The sequence below is a fragment of the Astyanax mexicanus genome, chromosome 8 (assembly GCF_023375975.1).
Source record: "Astyanax mexicanus isolate ESR-SI-001 chromosome 8, AstMex3_surface, whole genome shotgun sequence".
Taxonomy (NCBI): Eukaryota; Metazoa; Chordata; class Actinopteri; order Characiformes; family Acestrorhamphidae; genus Astyanax; species Astyanax mexicanus.
This window is the reverse complement of record NC_064415.1, coordinates 17,765,045-17,783,868: the sequence shown is the minus strand read 5'-3', so window position 1 is coordinate 17,783,868 and position 18,824 is coordinate 17,765,045. Positions and strand designations below refer to the sequence as shown.

At 35.8% G+C, this 18,824-nt stretch overlaps 1 protein-coding gene across 5 annotated transcripts in view; it reads right to left on the bottom strand.

Annotated features, from left to right (window-relative positions):
* LOC103042927 (E3 ubiquitin-protein ligase TRIM21) overlaps positions 1 to 18,824 on the bottom strand; it is a 30,095-nt gene continuing 11,271 nt past the window's right edge. Inside the window, exons 1-8 of one of the 5 annotated variants that reach the window (XM_049482097.1) lie at positions 11,476 to 11,697; positions 10,892 to 10,987; positions 8,435 to 8,973; positions 4,424 to 4,519; positions 1,808 to 2,038; positions 1,574 to 1,712; positions 1,422 to 1,448; positions 1 to 642 (exon numbers count right to left, since the gene is read on the bottom strand). In XM_049482097.1, coding sequence (XP_049338054.1) covers positions 89 to 642; positions 1,422 to 1,448; positions 1,574 to 1,712; positions 1,808 to 2,038; positions 4,424 to 4,519; positions 8,435 to 8,973; positions 10,892 to 10,964 — 1,659 coding nt within the window. In that variant the 5' untranslated portion in view covers positions 10,965 to 10,987; positions 11,476 to 11,697 and the 3' untranslated portion in view covers positions 1 to 88. Of the gene's footprint in view, positions 643 to 1,421; positions 1,449 to 1,573; positions 1,713 to 1,807; positions 2,039 to 4,423; positions 4,520 to 5,136; positions 6,323 to 7,272; positions 7,300 to 7,407; positions 7,547 to 7,633; positions 7,868 to 8,227; positions 8,324 to 8,434; positions 8,974 to 10,891; positions 10,988 to 11,475; positions 11,698 to 18,824 lie in introns of those variants that run through there. The other 4 variants (XM_049482095.1, XM_049482093.1, XM_022678491.2 and 1 more) reach the window with 4 other exon arrangements.

The window sequence follows — 18,824 nt, the reverse complement described above, 5'->3', positions numbered from 1 at the left end:
AAAAACTTTAGCACCCTCAAACGTAATTAATCATACTGTTACTACATGAAGAGCTTTACTGTGTAATTTTTTCAGTAAATTAGCTAAGCTAACAGTATTCAGTCTTAATAACAGGTGTGATGATCAGTGGAGCTGAGTTTTTACCTCCAAAATGTTGACCTGGGCTGAAGTATGGATAGAGTTTCTCAGTGAAAGACTGACCAGTGAAAGAGTAGATATGAGACCTGGCCTCCACATCATAAAAGGAGACCAGACCCTCCTCATAATCCACAAACACCCCCACCTTCTGGGACTTCTCTCTCAGAGAGAGGAGGACTGGAGGATCAGCACAAACCTTATACTCATTCCCATTCCTCAGAACCACAGTCCAGAATCCATTCTGTGGGCTCAGTGCATAAATCCCCTTCCTGTTAACAGACTCTCTGACCACTCCTAAATCCCAGTAAGTCTTCCTGTTCACCTGCACCTCATAGTAAAATCTCCCAGAGGAGAATCCCTCCTTTCCCAGAACACAGACACAATAATTAAATCTCTCTGGATTGTCAGGAAGATTCTGTTTTGTGTCTCCACATCTCACTTGTTTTCCATCATCAGAGAGGATGAGAAAGGGATTTGCTGTATCAGGATCCAGAGTCACGTCCACTGAGAGAAACATACAGAAAGTGATATGAGTATACAGGGGTTAAATTCAAATATTTTGTTTAGATTTCTGTAAAATTTAGATGAGTTTTTAAATGGTTTAGTCCTAGCAGAGAAGCTCCAGTAATTACACATGTTGATTCACCAGGGATAATGTATCTGTTGCACATTTTAACCCAGGATTAAATGTTTTATTATTATTCTTAGCAATTAAAAAATAAAAAAGTAAATTAAAACGCCTTAAACTAACAAACAATATATAACAATGCTAAAAAAATAGCATGGCAGGCTATTCAACTTTAGAACATAAATGTGATCATGTTTCACTTTTTTCACCCAAAATGGCAGGGTAAAACTGCATCATCACCATAAGGCTAATGTACTGGTAATTGATTTTAGTCTGAGACTAAGACAGATTTATATGTACTGTCTCTGTTTTAATCAAATATATCTGTTAATCTATTTAAAGGACACTTTAAAAAAACAATTTACATTTTAACTGCCTTTGTTTCAGTGCATTACTTTACAATCTGTAAAAAACACACAAAATAGACATACTACTACATTAAGCAGCTGTCTGTCTTACTTGTAGCAGCTCCTTAACTTAATATTCTTTATTATATCACAGAACATGTCATATTATAAATTCGTCATATTTAAAAGTTGTGGATATTTCCAAATAATTGTCTACAGTTCATGCTACATATACTTTTACCTTTTTACCAGGAAATATATAAAGAGTTTACACTGAATAATAAACCAGTAAACATGTGTAACATTACCTGCATACAGTCGTGTCCTCTTCAGCTCTGCATTAAAAAATATTTTTTTAGTTCATTATTATATATTATTTTTATTTAATTTTGTATTCACTCTAAGATTACTTTTGTTGCTTACAATTATTTGAAAGCAAATCTAATATAAAGTTTCTCACCGGTCTCTGTCTTTTTCTTATTCAGACTCTTCTGAAGTTGAGACAGAGCGTTCCTCACTGGCTCTAATCTCAGAGGAGGGTCTATACTGATATCAGTCCAGTTGTTGATCAGTGGTCGGCGACTCATGGAGAGATAAATCTACAGTCCAGCAGGAGAGAGGAGAGATTCTCAGCATGGGCAGTGTTGTTGTGAGATGTGCTGCATTATCATTGAGCAGATAGAGGAACACTGACCTGTAGGAGGTGGAGGTGATCCTCAGTGTGTGAGAGCTGCTCCAGCTCAGTGTCTCTCCTCTTTAGCTCAGTGATTTCCTTCTCCAGATCTTTAATGAACTCTTCAGCCTGCCTCTCTGCTGCTTTCTGCTTCTCCTCCATCACCTCAAGCAGCTCAGCCTGACTTCTCTCAATGGAGCGCATCAGAGCAGTGAAGACTTGTCTGTCTGAAATCTCCTTCTCTGTGTTTCTCTGAGGGAAGAAAAATATTCACTTTAACAATTATGCATTTGTGTTTTTGTAATTTACATTGTGTTTTTGTTCTTGTACATTCAAAGTAGTTTGTGAATTCTATAATTTTATTTGTGGAGGTGAGGAAGAAGGTTAATTAACAATTAATAAAATCTATTTAGCCTCATACTGGTAACTAGTTACAATTATGTACCTCACCTATAGCCCCAACAGGCTATTAAACAATGCTAAACAGTGATTTATAAAAAAAAACCCAGGAATTATGCTAATTTGAATTGATAACTGCAGTCGTAAATTCACAGATCACCTGATTATTCACTCCATTAGCTCTGTTGTAGTACAGTGGTATGAAAAACTTTGGGCAACCCTGATAATTGTCACCATTTTCCTATATAAATCATTGGTTGCTTGGATCAGCATTATCAGTTAAATATATCATAGATGAACATGGTGACATTTAAGAACTAAAATGAAGTTTATAGAATTTACAGAAAGTGTGCAACAATTATTTAGACAAGATTAGGCATGTGCATAAATTTGGGAACCCCAACAGAAAAATTACACCAATATTTAGTAGATCCTCCTTTTACAGAATTAACAGCCTCTAAACATCTTCCTATAGCTTCCAATGAGAGTCTGAAGGTATTTTGGATCATACTTCTTTACAAAGCATCTCCAGTTCAGTCAGGTTTGATGGTTTTCTGAGAAGCCTGCTTTAAATCACACCACAGATTTTCAATAATATTTAGATCTGGGGACTGAGATGATCTGAGATGATCATTCCAGAACGTTGTACTTGTTCCTCTGCATGAATGCTGCTTTAGTAGATTTAGAGCAGTGTTTAGTGTTTAGGGTCGTTGTTGAAGTATCCAGCCCCGGAGCAATTTCAACTTTCTGACTGATTCTTGAACATTGTTCTCAAGCGTTTGCGGATATTGACTTTAATAAGATTCCCGTAACCTGCACTGATCACACAGCCCCACAGCATTTCCTCCATGCATAAATAACCTCCCTCCAAATAACTCAATTCCAGTTTCATCAGTCTACAGCACCTTATTCCAAAATTAATCTTGCCTGTCCAAATGTGCTATAGCATACCTTAAGCAACTCTTCAAAGGCTTCTTCTGCATTACTCTCCCACACAGCCTCTCCTTGTGCGCTAATTAGTTCAATGATGCACAGTGACACCATCTGCAGCAAGATGATGTAGGTCTTTGGAGCAGTTGTTGCTACTTTGGGCCTTAACTAGAACTGTGTCTGTGGTCTTCCATTTCCTTACCATGTTCCTCACAGTGGAAACTGACAGCTGAAATCTCTGAGATTAGCTTTTTGTATTCTTCCCCTAAACCATGATGTTGAACAGTCTTTGTTTTCAGGTCATTTGAGAATTGTGTTGTGAGACTCTCATGTTGCCACTCTTCAGAGAAGAAGCAAAGAGGAGAAAAACTAGCAATTAGCACCTTAACCCTTTCTCAGAATTGGATTCACCTGTGTATGTAGGTTAAGGGTCAGTGAGCTTACCAAACAAATTTAATGTTCCAATAATTAGTTCTAAACGTATTCAAATCAACAAAACAGCAAGGGTGCTTTTTGTTTAAATAATTATCTCACACATTCTGTAAATCCTATAAACTTCATTTCACTTCTTAAATATCACTGTGTTTGTCTGCTATATAATATATATTCAACTGAAATTGCTGATACAATACAACCAATGATTTATTTAAAGGAAAATCATGAAAATTATCAGGGGTGCACAAATCTTTTCATACCACATTATAGGAAATATTGGATGAAATAATCAGTTCTAACAGGAAAACTCTAGAAACAAAGTGCAGCAAGAAAGATTTAATCCCAATAAACACGTATGACAATTAGTAATAGTGAATAGTGTATATAGAGTCTTTGGCGAAAGCCCCGTCGAAGCCCAGGTCCGCAGCGTCTGGAACCTCGCAGATCCTGCCGTACTTGTACGGCGGGGGCGGAGCCTATCCCCTGGGCAACCGGCGGGACCGAACTGGAGGCGGTGGGGAAGGAGGAGGGTGAAAACGTATGTCAGCGTCTGCAAGCAGGGGAGAACAGGTATGAGGGAGGTCTTTTAAAGGACAGGTGGGAGTTGGTGATTGGCTGAGAAGTGGCGTGATTTCGAGTTTCCCGCTAGAACCTACGCGGAGCTTTCAGTTCTAACATAGAATTATCTTTTATATGGAATAATTATTTTCTTCTTTGCTTAGATTGTTGTTCTTTGCATACATAAACACATTTCTTTTTTTATAACATTAGTTGTTTAAAAATGTAAAAACATTACTGTGAGAAATATAAAAAAAGGTAAAGTCAGATGGGGTAAAAACTTATTTACATCACTGTAAATTATATTTCACTCACTTTTCTGAGCTCCAGTGATCGTTGGATCTCTTCAATTTTCTTTATTCTGTCTTGGATCATCGGCTGTATCTCTGTGTGCATCTTTCCCAGCTGTGTCTGTAAACAGAGAATACTGTGTTAGCCTTTATATTGCAATACTGAGAATTGCAATACTTTATCTTTGGTTTTCTGATTTATGTGTTCTTTACTGTAATATTTCTGTCACAGTAATTGTTAATGAATTCACTTTGTTCTCACCTGATCAATGGGAACGGTGTTGTGATTTTTATGATCTCCCTCAGTGCAGAACTGACACACACACACACGTCTGATCATCTCTACAGAACAGCTCCAGGGGTTTCTCGTGCTTCTGGCAGATGTAGTCCTCCAGGTTCTTGACTGGATCAATTAGCTTGTGATTCTTAAGTGTCCCAACTGAGTGTAGCTCCAGATGAGTCTTACAGAACGTTGCTGCACAATTCAAACAGGACTTGAAGGCCTTCAGCTTCTCTCCAGTGCAGACGTCACAGAGAACCTCAGGTTTATCTAGAACACTTTTCTTCTTGAAGTGATCTGCAACCTCTCTCAGTGTTGTATTGATCTTCAGTTCTGGTCTCTTGGTGAATTTCTCTATTATTATTATTATTATTATTTTATTTTATTTTTTTATTTTTTTATTTATTTATTATTTTTTTTCAGCTTTGCTCCGTGGAGCTACCGTTTACCGGTCACAGGGCATGAAGTCTGCGACATCAGTCTGCTTGAAGTTCGCCTTTTTAAAGAAGGTACCACAGCTGAGGCTGATGACACGTTATTGGCTTCAGGTGGCCTTAATGATCTCTATGCTAATAAACTCTCAGCCGGTTCCCTTCTTACCACCTTGGTGGGTTAATGGCGGCCTCTGGTGGCCGCTGCGGGAACTGGCTGAGCCCTAACAGTTTCACTAATCAGCTATCAGATGAAATTATCAAAAATATATATATATATCAAAAAATAAATAGTTTATATAAGTAGCTTATATTGAATGCAAAAAAAAAAAGAAAAATATATATCTTCACCAGTTGTGTTAAATTGCCCTGATTGTGATTGGGAGACTGTTATCTGTCTCCCTCTGGTGGGAGCATAAGGTCTACATCAGGGGTGTAAAGTAATTTTTACAGTTTTCAGTACAGATACCGTATTAATTCAAAACTTCAGCCCTTTGACTGTAATTAATCATACTGTTACTATATAAAGCTTTTTACTGTGTTTTCAGTGTTTTATTCATATACTAAAATTGTGATTCTGAACAAAAGTACAGTGAATGTGTTTCATTGAATATGTGAGAGTTTTTGACATTTTTACAGAACAGTAAATAAGGTGAGCTGTGAATTCATTCAGTTTTAATAACAGGTAAAATGGTCAGTGGAACTGCATCTTTACCTCTGAAATGTGGACCTGGGCTGAAGTATGGATAGAGTTTCTCAGTGAAAGACTGACCAGTGAAAGAGTAGATATGAGACCTGGCCTCCACATCATAAAAGGAGACCAGACCCTCCTCATAATCCACAAACACCCCCACCTTCTGGAGATTCTCTCTCAGAGAGAGAGGGACCCCAGGTCCAGCACAAGCCTCATACTCATTCCCATTCCTCAGCCACACAGTCCAGAATCCATTCTGTGGGCTCAGTTTAATCATGCCCTTCCTGTTTATGGACTCTCTGGCCACTCCTAAATCCCAGTCAGTCTTCCTGTTCACCTGCACCTCATAGTAAAATCTCCCTGAGGAGAATCCCTCCTTTCCCAGAACACAAGAAGCTGGATTAATTCTCTCTGGGTTGTCAGGAAGATTCTGTTTCGTGTCTCCAAATCTCACTTGTTTTCCCTCTTCTGACAGGATCAGATAAGGAGATGCTGTATCAGGATCCAGAGTCACATCCACTGAGAGAAACACAAAGAGGGTGATATAAGTTTTTAATTCATTTAATATTTTATTTAAATTTCTACTTTCCTATTTCTATTTTACATTATGTTTTGGATGGATTACCAGGGAAATTCAAGTGATTGTATTTTTTAATAATTTGACAGTTTAATTCAGTTTTATTTATGTAGCACTTTTTACAGCAAATGTAGTTTCAAAGCTTTATAAACATACCGGTCCAAGCCCCTTATGAGTAGATCACAGTGATAGTGCCAACAGTGGCAAAAAAAATCCCTCACACTAAGAGAAAAAAGTCTAGACAGTTTAAACATCTATATGTAAGCTATGAAGTGTAGCAAGAATCATCTGGAATTATAAATCTGTGTAATTTCCCCCAGGTACCCCAGAATAAAGCGTTAAAACATGTTCTTGTCAGCACTAAAATTACTGTGATTAAATAGGTTCAAACAAACAAAAAGAAATGTTCCAGCACTAAGATTATATGGCAGGCTCTGCTCATTCCACTGCTTATATATTTTTTTTCACTTGAGTTTCTGCATTGAAAAATGTTAGTATTCATAGGATAAGATCAACTAAAGCTTGGTAAAACTGAATCATGACCCTAAGGCTAATGTACTGGTAGTTAATTGTAATTGTAGTTAATTTAACGGTTTTACTGTAAACTTTGCTGTTTATGATTTTATTGCATTAACTTTACAATCTGTTCTAAACACAGCAAAAAACACACAACTACATGAAACAGCTCTTTGTTTTATTATATGGATAATGATAAAAAAAAAATACAGTTTAATGTACTGAATTATATTCCAAAGCAAGAATTGTCATGCTTTATTTTTTTTAATTATTTCATGTAATAGTATAGTTTTGTAGTTAGTAGTGATGTTATAAAGATTTTACATTGAATAAAAAATCATTAAAACCTTTATAACACTACAAAATGTTACAGTACCTGCATACTGCCTCATCCTCTTCAGTTCTGTGAAAAAAATAATACAATACATTATTTGATATTATATTTATTTACATTTGGATTACTTTTGTTGCTAAGAATTATTTGGAAAGTAAATCTAACAAAGTTTCTCACCGGTCTCTGTCTTTTTCTCGTTCAGGCTCTTCTGAAGTTGAGACAGAGCGTTCCTCAGTGGCTCTAATCTCAAAGGAGGGTCTATACTGATATCAGTCCAGTTGTTGATCAGTGGTCGGCGACTCATGGAGAGATAAATCTACAGTCCAGCAGGAGAGAGGAGAGATCCTCAGCATGGGCAGTGTTGTTGTGAGATGTGCCATTGAGCAGATAGAGAAACACTGACCTGTAGGAGGTGGAGGTGATCCTCAGTGTGTGAGAGCTGCTCCAGCTCAGTGTCTCTCCTCTTTAGCTCAGTGATTTCCTGCTCCAGATCCTTAATGAACTCTTCAGCCTGCCTCTCTGCTGCTTTCTGCTTCTCCTCCATCACCTCAAGCAGCTCAGCCTGGCTTCTCTCAATGGAGCGCATCAGAGCAGTGAAGACTTCAACACTGTCTGAAATCTCCTTCTCTGTGTTTCTCTGAGGGAAGAAAAATCTTCTTTTAATCACATAACAGTGAATTGTGAGCATACAGGCTATTTATAATAAACTATTAACTTGTCTATAGAATAACAACAAAACTGCTTGATCAGATGGAGAAGCCCTATTGAAGACAATTTTTGTTTTTTATATTTTTTTTATTTAGGTGGCAACTTACAAATCATTCATGTTTCAACCCTTTTATTAATTTTCTTCTTTGTGTACATACATAAGTTTCTGCTTTTGTAAAGTTAGTTGTTTAAAATGTAAAAACATTAATTGTGAGGAATAATTCAAAACAGAGAAAGTCAGGAGCGAGTAAATACTTATTTACATCCCTGTAAATTATATTTCACTCACTTTTCTGAGCTCCAGTGATCGTTTAATCTCTTCAATTTTCTTAATTCTGTCTTGGATCATTGGCTGCATCTCTGTGTGCATCTTTTCCAGCTGTGTCTATAAACAGAGAAAACTGCATTAGCTTTTATACTGCAATGCTGAGAACAGTGTTCTTCTTTGTAAAATCTTTAATACATTTACCTGTTAATAAATTCACTTTGTTCTCACCTGATCTATAGGAACAGTGTTGTGATTTTTATGATCTCCCTCAGTGCAGAACTGACACACACACGTCTGATCATCTCTACAGAACAGTTCCAGGGGTCTTTCATGCTTCTGGCAGATGTAATCCTCCAGGTTCTCCACTGGATCGATTAGTTTATGTTCCTTATATAGTGAAACAGTACAATGAGGATCCAGATGAGTCTTACAGAACGTTGCTGCACAATTCAGACAGGACTTGAAGGCCTTTAGCTTCTCTCCAGTGCAGACGCCACAGAGAACCTCAGTTTTATCTAGAACACATTTCTTTTTAAAGTGCTCCACCAACTCTATCAGTGTTGTATTGATCTTCAGTTCAGGTCTCTTGGTGAATTTCTCTTTACATAAAGGACAGTGACAGTGCTGAGTGCTGTTCCAGTGCTGAGTGAGGCAGGATTTACAGAAGTTGTGTCCACATGGAGTAGAAACTGGATCAGTGAACACGTCCAGACAGATAGAACACTGGAACTGATCTTCAGACAGAGGACTGCTGGACTCACAACCAACTGCATTCAGAAGAAAAAAAATATTTAGAACCTTAATTTATTTTAAATACCTTTATTGATGCTTTGTAATGGTTAATTTCATATACACTGTGCAAAAAAAGAGAAACAATCGCCTGAAAGTCTAGTCTCATTTTATCTTTCAATATCACTCAGCACTTCTCATTAATGGTACTGAAGATTTTGCATGCGAGAGATTATATAGTACTCAAATCTGAACTGAATTTCACTCTTTTATATTTTGACACTGATTCTCTGTTATATTATCATAGATCCTGACAGAAAACCAGAAAAGAGCTTGCAGATAAACCAGGGTCAGTTTCATTTAACAGTTATATACAATATATTCATGTAACATAACTACATAATACAACATTCTTATTTTTGAATTAAATGCTTTCCAACAGCGTAATTTCTTATCGTGACTCTTAAGAATTGTAATGTGACACAAAACGGTAAAAAAGTAGGGGTCTAAAGTAGGGGTGAGCCATATTAAATCTTTTGGTACACAATATATTACGACACAGTAATATCATGATTTTAAAAATCCAGGAGAAAACTGCACAATGCAATTAAGAAAAGTGTTTCTTAACAAGTCTGCTATTTCCTTTTGAACATCATGCTTGTAATTCTTCTCCAACTAATGTAAAGAGGCCAAGAGCCAATTACACACAGTACCAGTCAAAAGTGTGGACACACCTTAAATTCATTGTTTTTTAATTAGTTTGTGCATTGTACGTTACATTTAAAAAGTGTGCATGTAGTGTTCCACGTAGAGCATTTAACTGTACAAAGGCAGTGCCTCCAATTACTAAATGGCCTGTTTTATACTAGTCCCCTTTCCCTGAAATAAAGACAAATAACACCTTAAAAACACCCCAGATTAAAAGACTAATACAGATTTTAAATTAAACATTATTGATTTTACATACAATATGTGTGTGTGTATATTTTTGCAGGATATATTAAATGTTTAGCATACTATTAATTCACAAACAAACAAAAAATGTTATACCAAACCTTTAGCTCTAAAAGGGATAAAAAAAAAGTACACTTTCTACACTTCTACAGTCTACAGTGACATCAGGCTTTACACAAGTTCATATATTACCAATCTAAGAAGAAAGTAAATATAGCCACATAACCAACCACAGTCAGAACTCAGTTCTCTGAAACCTCCCTCAAATCTATTGCAGGTCAATCACATAAACTATACACAGATATCAACAACTTCTTACATGCATGTTAACCTATTAACATGCCTTGACTCATGTACGGGCTACAGGTGTAGGTGATACATAACCCTTCTTCTCTGCAGTAAAATAAGTTCTTATTATTATTGACATTGAACATTTGCGGTTTTTGAAATCTCCTACAGGACATATAGAGAAGCTGCCTGTTTTCTCTCTACTTCACTTAATAATTTCCCATCAGTAACAGGAATCAACCCAAATTCTGTAGGTTTGAAAATAGATGTAAAAACTAGACAAACATAATGAAACTAAAGGTTTGGAGGACTGTTTGATTTGTATTTAAGAAAATATTAATTTCAAAATGAAGTTCAGGAAAGAGTAAATTGTATGATTTTATCCATTATATTATGACAGTTCCAGATTTACTTTAATATTTTTCTATACTTTCTTTTACAATTACAATTCCTTATCAAACATGAAACATTTTATGTAATGCTTGAATAGAAATCCTCAAGATTTTGGGGTGTAATGTCATGCTGGCCCATTAAGGAGTTAATACATACACACATACACAAAAACACACTGTACAGCCTTCACCCAGAAGAAATGATTATACTTCAGATTCAGATACAGCTACAGACCTTTTAAAGTTAGAATACAGAGTCAAATACAGACATAAACACACAGCTTGTAAAGTTGGAAAATGTAATTCTGTTTGCATAACTTACACGTCAGTGGTTCTTCTATACTCTCTCTTTTCCTGATTGGCTGGTGTGATGGAGATTTTGAAGATTCTGCCATTTCTTCACTTTAAGACCTGGAACCTGACACAAAATGTCTGCTAATTTAGGCTCGTGTATATCATCAATCATTTTCAGATAAGCAAAAACACTGGAGACTCCTGCACTGTTATCAGTCTACCTATCAGCATGCAGCAAACTATCAGCATTCATTACATTGTAAAAAAAGACTTCTGACCTTTCTAACAGATCTCAGATCATGTTCATGTTCAGCTCTGTTCATATATGGCTTTAAGCCATAAACCATAGTTCAATGGTCACTAAAGTATTTTTATCTAAAATGTACATTTAGATATTTAGTACTTAGACTAATCAGCTGACCACAGGTAGAAAGTAATCCATTCTATTCAGTACTGCTTTTCTGAGTCACCAGTCTTTCTAAATATCTTAATAAACAGTTAATATGGCTGTGGAAGGCTAGAGTTAAAAATAAAGTTTGCCCAGGTATCTGCTCATGTTAGAATCATCCCTTTGTGCAGAATCTGTAACGCTATATGCCAAGCTGTACTTACTTTAATGCTTTGACTTTTCCCTTTCTCTTTTTGTATGATTTTGAAGTTAGCTCCTTATTCGCAGCTCCCTCTTCAAGTGAACGGCTGTGAACTAAAGGGAGTGTTCGCTCAAACACACCTGCCGCACAGATTAACTATATTAACCCATAAGATCCCAGACTGATTTCTGAATACTGGTGCCAAGTTCTAAATAGAGCAGGTCTTTATGTTTGTTTCTTATTGTGGGAAGTGTATGGAGTCAAAAAAGGGTCATAAAGATTTTGAGTTTGTAAAACAGAAGTCACAAATGTACTGAAACTTGTAACTGCGTTTAAACAACTGCATGCACGTAAATCCAAATCCACAAATTAACTGGAATGTGCAAACTTGAAACAGAAAGTAATATTAATAATAATTCAAATGTACAAATGCGAAAAAATATTTTAATTATATATAAATATATATTTTTAAATTTGTAAATCCAATCTCTTGAATGTGTGAATCAGTACTGCTCAAATGGCTTAAGCTGGGTCAGACCAAAAATCACATTGAATTTGTGAGGTTGTAAATGTGACAGTGGGTGTTTTTCACTGTGGAGCTAAAAATCCTCTCATTCATCTTCTCTGCTGCGGGTGCGAAGCTCTAGCTGCAGTTGCGAATTTTGACCCTGTTTTGACGCCTGATTGATGAACCAATAGGAAAGCTTTATCTGGACCAATCAGATTACGGGGTTTGTTTAACCAATCAGAACAATGGGTGGGTCTCTGCAGCTCAGAGTACTGGGCATGTCAAAAGGTGGTTGTCTATTGGTCTATTGGAGCTGACGTTCCACGTGGCCGCCATTTTGGAGTCGGCCACCATGCGCCCCCCAGTGGATCAATTTACACTGAGGAAGGAGTTTAATAAACCGATAATATTCACAACTCTACCAATTTACACACGGTTTGGTTTGTTACAAACAGCAGAGATGTAGTAATGATACAGGACGCTGTCACACATTACAAATATGTGCTTTCATGCTGAAATACTTTACATTATGCTCTTTATCAAAGACAGACATATGGTATAGCATATTAATTAGTACATAAATTAATTAATTTATTAATATATATATATATATATATATATATATGTGTGTGTGTGTGTGTGTGTGTGTGTGTGTGTGTGTGTGTGTGTGTGCATCTATGTACATAAATATAAAATTAATTCATATAATTAGAACATAATATAAAGTATTTCAGCATGAAAGCACGTATTTGTAATGTGTAAATCAGGTAAAAAATTGGTAGAGTTATGAATATTATTGTTTTATTAAACTCCTTCCTCTGTGTAAATTAATCCACCGGGGGCGCATGGTGGCTGACTCCAAAATGGCGGCCACACTTTCGACACGCCCACACCTTTCGACACGCCCAGTACTCTGAGCTGCAGAGACCCACCCATTGTTCTGATTGGTTAAACAAACCCCGTAATCTGATTGGTCCGGATAAAGCTTTCCTATTGGTCCATCAATCAGGCGTCAAAACAGGGTCAAAATTCGCAACTGCAGCTAGAGCTTCGCACACGCAGCAGAGAAGATGAATGAGAGGATTTTTAGCTCCACAGAGAAAAACACCCACTGTCACATTTACAACCTCACAAATTCAATGTGATTTTTGGTCTGACCCAGCTTAAGCCATTTGAGCAGTACTGATTCACACATTCAAGAGATTGGATTTACAAATTTAAAAATATATATTTATATATAATTAAAATATTTTTTCGCATTCGTACATTTGAATTACTATTAATATTACTTTCTGTTTCAAGTTTGCACATTCCAGTTAATTTGTGGATTTGGATTTTTGTGCATGTAGTTGTTTAAACGCAGTTACAAGTTTCAGTACATTTGTGACTTCTGTTTTACAAACTCAAAATCTTTATGACCCTTTTTTGACTCCATAGAAGTGGAACATGACTGTAGGTCATTTAAAGGTTTAAATATTACATAAACCAAATAACATACCAATTTCATTACTTATATTTTAACATTCAGTCTTAAAAATCAGGTCAGAACCAGTTTTATGGAGCACAAGGCACCTGAACTGTTAAACCGGTTGTAACAGAGCTATAAAAGCAAAAATACTCTTGTAAACAGAGTTGGTTTTATCTCCAGAACTAACCCAGCACTCCTACAATCTGTAAATAAGGTGAGACAAATGAGCACAGATTCACACTCTCCTGTAGCAATGCTCTCAGGATGTTCAGTTTATGTTACTTAAGGACTGCATGAGTTCCAATGACTGAGAAAATGCTGTATGGAACTTTGAACATCTTTTAAAGATGCCATAATAAATCAAGCTATTTTTATTTAACTTGAGTTCATTAGAAGGCAAATACTATAGTAAATTTACTGAAGAAAGTATTTTAACTTGGGTATTTTTTTACCTGAACTGGTGGCCAGTTCCAAAAAGGAAATATCTAGATGAACATGTGATACTTTTTTCTATGGCTGGAAATGTATTGTTTTAAAATGGCTTTCATTATATTAACGCAAATTGTAAGCATGTATTGTTTTAAACCCTTTGAATTGATGTAGGGTGGGACATTTCAGTGATTTTCATCATAAGTAAAACTCTTTAAATCTTTATGGATTTTTCCGTAAATTATTTATCTAGAAAATTAATTTTGATAAATATCCTGAGATATAGAGGGCAAAGATAAGTGCATCACACACATTTTCCTGTAGATGGCACCAATATACCGTTCACTTTTATCTCTTTATGCCATCTGCAGGGAAGGGAAGGATGAGGAATGCACTTAAAGTTTCACTTTATACACCAATCAGCCATAACATTAGCACTATTGTAATTTGAAGTTAAGTAAATTGATTATTTCATCCACAGTGGCGAAAATATAAGAATAAAGAATACAAAAAGGATTAAATAATGGAATAAGAGCCATTCTTAACAGTGGGTGGTGTGTTTCAAGCTGCATTAATTCTGTATACATCAACTTTATACACAGGCTTTACAGCTTAACTGGCAATTACTATGAGGATCAAGATGCTTGATCATAAACTGCTTTGGAACACAATGAAACATGGTCATGAAGTAACTGCAGCCATTTCTTCCTTAATTCATTTAAGAACTTCTCTACATATGCAGTGAATTTTATTATCCTCTAAAGATGTGAGTTCAAAACTCACAACATATCTATCACTGAACACCAGAACAAGTTCATCCAATTTGCTGACAGAGACAATCTCATCAAAATGGCATGTGTTCTTCAGGTAGAACCCATGAACCTTAATCCCTCTGGAAATAAATCACCCTTTTCTCATCAGCACTCAGGTCATCTTCAGCTTCATTTGGAAAACAAGATAGTTTTGCAAATGCAAGTTCTGAATGAGACCACATTTTCTCTAAACAATAATTGGGGATGTAGGTAATCTCATATGGATTCATTGGGTCTAATGATGACCTTTATCTGAAAACACAGAATAAATTGGTCAGATTAATAAATCTAAATATTCAGGCATTTATATGTTTATCTCATAGTTAGGAATAATACACTTTCACTAAAAACAGTTTCCAGGTTTATGTTACAGCATTGCTGCCTAAATGGATCAGGAATTGTGTGTTTTATCCATCAATGCACCCTTTTTGCTCATCTGCTTTCTCCTGGACTGGCTATAGTGACAATGTATCCTACTGAAATAATTGGTCTGAATGCAGAAAAGCCCCTTACACAGGCTTTAGAGAATTTAGAATCAAATCAATCAGTCAAATCAAGTCAAATCAAGTCAAATGCACAGTACACATGACATTTATTGCAAGTCATTCACACATTAAGAGTGATTTTGTTCTTATACCCTAGATATATAGTCTAGAAGCTAAGCCTGTTTCAGTAGGATGTGAGAATGAGATATTTTTAGACCAGTGTGGCACGTGTGTATGAATATTTCATGAGCTCTGCGGCTGGATGATGGCTACTGCCACACCCACACACACACACACACACACACACACTGACGTCATAATACAACACTGACGCAGAAGGACGCAATGGGACCTGCTTTCAGTGCAGGAGTGGAGATGCTGCAAACCATGCTGTGTATGTGCAAGTATAGCTGAAATGAAATGAACAACATATGAGATAAATAATAACCTTTACTCTGGAGTAAAGTAAAAGTAAAGCGATAGTATATGCATGTCTTTTACTTGCAGTGGATTTGTAAAAAGTATTCAAACAAATGTTTTATTTTTTTATTTTTAATAATAATAATAATAATAATAATAATAATAATGGTATTAGTGGTTATATTTTTTAGATCTTGTAAAACAATTATTTCAAGTAATTTTGGAGCATTTATTTTTGTCCATTCATCATTAAATGTAGAAATATTTCCTAGATACAACCAGAAAAGTATGCATTTAAAAAAGGTGTTTGCTGATGAGTTCATATAATGTTTATTTATAATGGAGTTCCGCTCACCCACCTGTTCACAATCTACTCTGCCCTGTATTCTCAAGCCTGTATTCCCAGATACAAAACACTTTGATGTCCAAGTAGCAATGCATTTGCCTTGTAAACTGACGATCATGGTTTTGATTACCATTCATGACTTTTTAAAAATTTGATGGAAAACAAAACAACAAAGAAGCTTACTAGTAGCTAACATGTTATACCTCTTGCTCCAAGCATTCCTCCCTCACTGCATATTTTGATTAAGGGTGCTCTCGTGTCTATTTTACCATCTGGCTCTATCGTTTTTAGTTTGGCTGATATAGTCATATAATCTACCAGAGTCGCTAGATAATCTACACTTACACTCAGATAATCTATTAAAAATTACATCAGCTTCAGTTGGCAAATGCATTTTACTAATTAAATTGTGTCCTTGATTATGATCTTGAGATGTTGCTCACTCTAGACTGCATGCTTTGCTTGCACAGCTCTGAAAAAAATTGAGACACCACTTTTTCACAGTTTCTGTATCAGTGTCTCTGATTTTGCTATTTATATATAGGTATATGTTTGAGTAAAATGAACATTGTTGTTTTATTCTAGAAACTACGGACCTTCCTCCCAAATTTCAAATAAAAATATTATAATTTAGAGCATTTATTAGCAGAAAATGACAAAAAATATTGCAATGAAAAGTTCATTTTTAAAAGTTAGGAAATCAATATTTGGTGAAATAACCCTGATTTTTAATCACAGTTTTCATGCATCTTGGCATGTTCTCCTCCACCAGTCTTACACACTGCTTTTGGATAACTTTATGCCACTCCTGGTGCAAAAAGTCAAGCAGTTCAGAATGGTTTGCTGGCTTGTAAGCATCCATCTTCTTCTTGATTATATTTCAGAGGCTTCAATTTCGTAAAAATAATTTTTAAGTGGTCTCTTATTTCCACAGCTGTATGAAGATATCTCCATGGCTCCTTTATTGTAAAAAAATTGCCAGTGACATTGTACTTATACTTATTTGCCGAATGTCATAAGATTTGGGACTATGGGACTAGTGTCCCATATCTTATTTCATGCCACAACTGTGAGTCAAGGAATTATAAATGCCTGCACAGCTTTGTTTTTTGCTCACAAGATAGTACCTAACAATGTACACAGATGTGGTTGTTCCCAAGGCATCCTCTGAGGTAACACTTCACAATCAATGTACAGTTTGGTATCACATGATATTTGTCAATGTTCCACTTCCTAAATCACAGGACTGACTTCCCATGGCTACAACATAAAACACCATCAGCAACATCATGTGATTACGAACAGTAATATTTTAGAAGCTTAAAAGAAAAGGGAAATAGGTTACAATATATAAAAAACATTAAATAAATATTGTTTCAATAGTAGTACCAATCAATATACAGTTTGTATTTTACAGAAAACTTGTGTTTTGTCTTTAGCTAAACTTCTAAGAATTTTGTTATTTCTGAGAACCTGACGACATCCGTTGCATTAATTCTGAAACATACCCCAGCCTGTCTTCACGTGCAGACCAAACGTGATTTAAGACAACCTAGCCAGCCTCCAGAGTGGGAGGAGCTACGTTAATGTAAAGGGAGCTGGCTGTACAGTACATTCAGGCTGACGCTGTGGAATCTAAAGGCTATACATATGCGGCTGCCCATCATCAGCAGAGGAAAAAGGGGGCGTGAGTTGTTGTTTTGGACTGCTGGCTTATATGAGGACATACAGCCAAAATAATTCAGTCCACTGGGAAAAACCTCAGCTCTCTAAAATATCTTCCCTAAAGGTCATTCTAACATCCCCAAAACACAAGCTCTACAAGATGCAAGCTCACAAACAAACAATTATTTTGAACTAGACATCAGAATGGATATGTAGGGGCATATTATGAATAAAATAAATAAATACTACTAAATACAACGATGATATAATACATTAATAATGCCACTCTTTTACACTTAAGCAATTACAAAGTGCATCTTCAGTTTTCCTCAAGAGCCTCCATTATAAAAAGAATCTACAAACTGTATGTTCAAGACTGAGAGTCTACAATCATAGTAACTGTATATGTATATGACTGGTATATGAAAAGCACTGACTGTGCAATGTCTCTCAAAAGTAAGCCACCATAGGTCTAGCGCCTAGGCTGGCATGAGGATGTATGGTTGTAGATCCATAGAGCCACCAATTTACTTGGGTTTCGATGACAAACAGCTAATTGTCTGTTTTTAAATACATCATGGTGAAGCTTTTTATATTTACGTATAAAAGACATACATAATGCACTGATGTATAAATGGAAAAAGGTTTAAGGACATTTATTCACCTTCTTATCTGCTTTTTTCTGGACACAGAGTCACAGTGAGTCCAGAGCCTACCCGGAATTATTTGACACAAGGCAGTAAAACTCCTTGGCCTGGGCACTCGTCCATCACAGACTATTACGCGCACAGACACACACACACATTCACGCCTAGGGGGCAATATATCATAGCCAGTTCATCTTTCTTGTTATGTCATCTGCCATTAATAGGCTTTATATTTTTAAGTTTAACATTACTTTATTTCCACATAAATTTGTTTTTCAATGATAATGAATAAGCAGACTGGGCCCTTTTTTTAACAATATAGTCCTAAGAATATTTTCTTAAATTTGAGAAAAGGTCTTGAAAATATAATACATCAGATTCTGTTATTACAGTTATTTATTTTATAAGCAGTTTTTATTTTACAATTGCTAACAGCTTTACTCTTATAATGATGGATCACATTATTTTTTATAAATTGAACAAATCCTAAATAATAAAACAATGGTGTCACTGGTGAGTGTAAACCTGAAGAGAAGGCCCATTGTATGAATGCACACACAAAAACAATGCTTATAATTTCTTAAGCTTTAC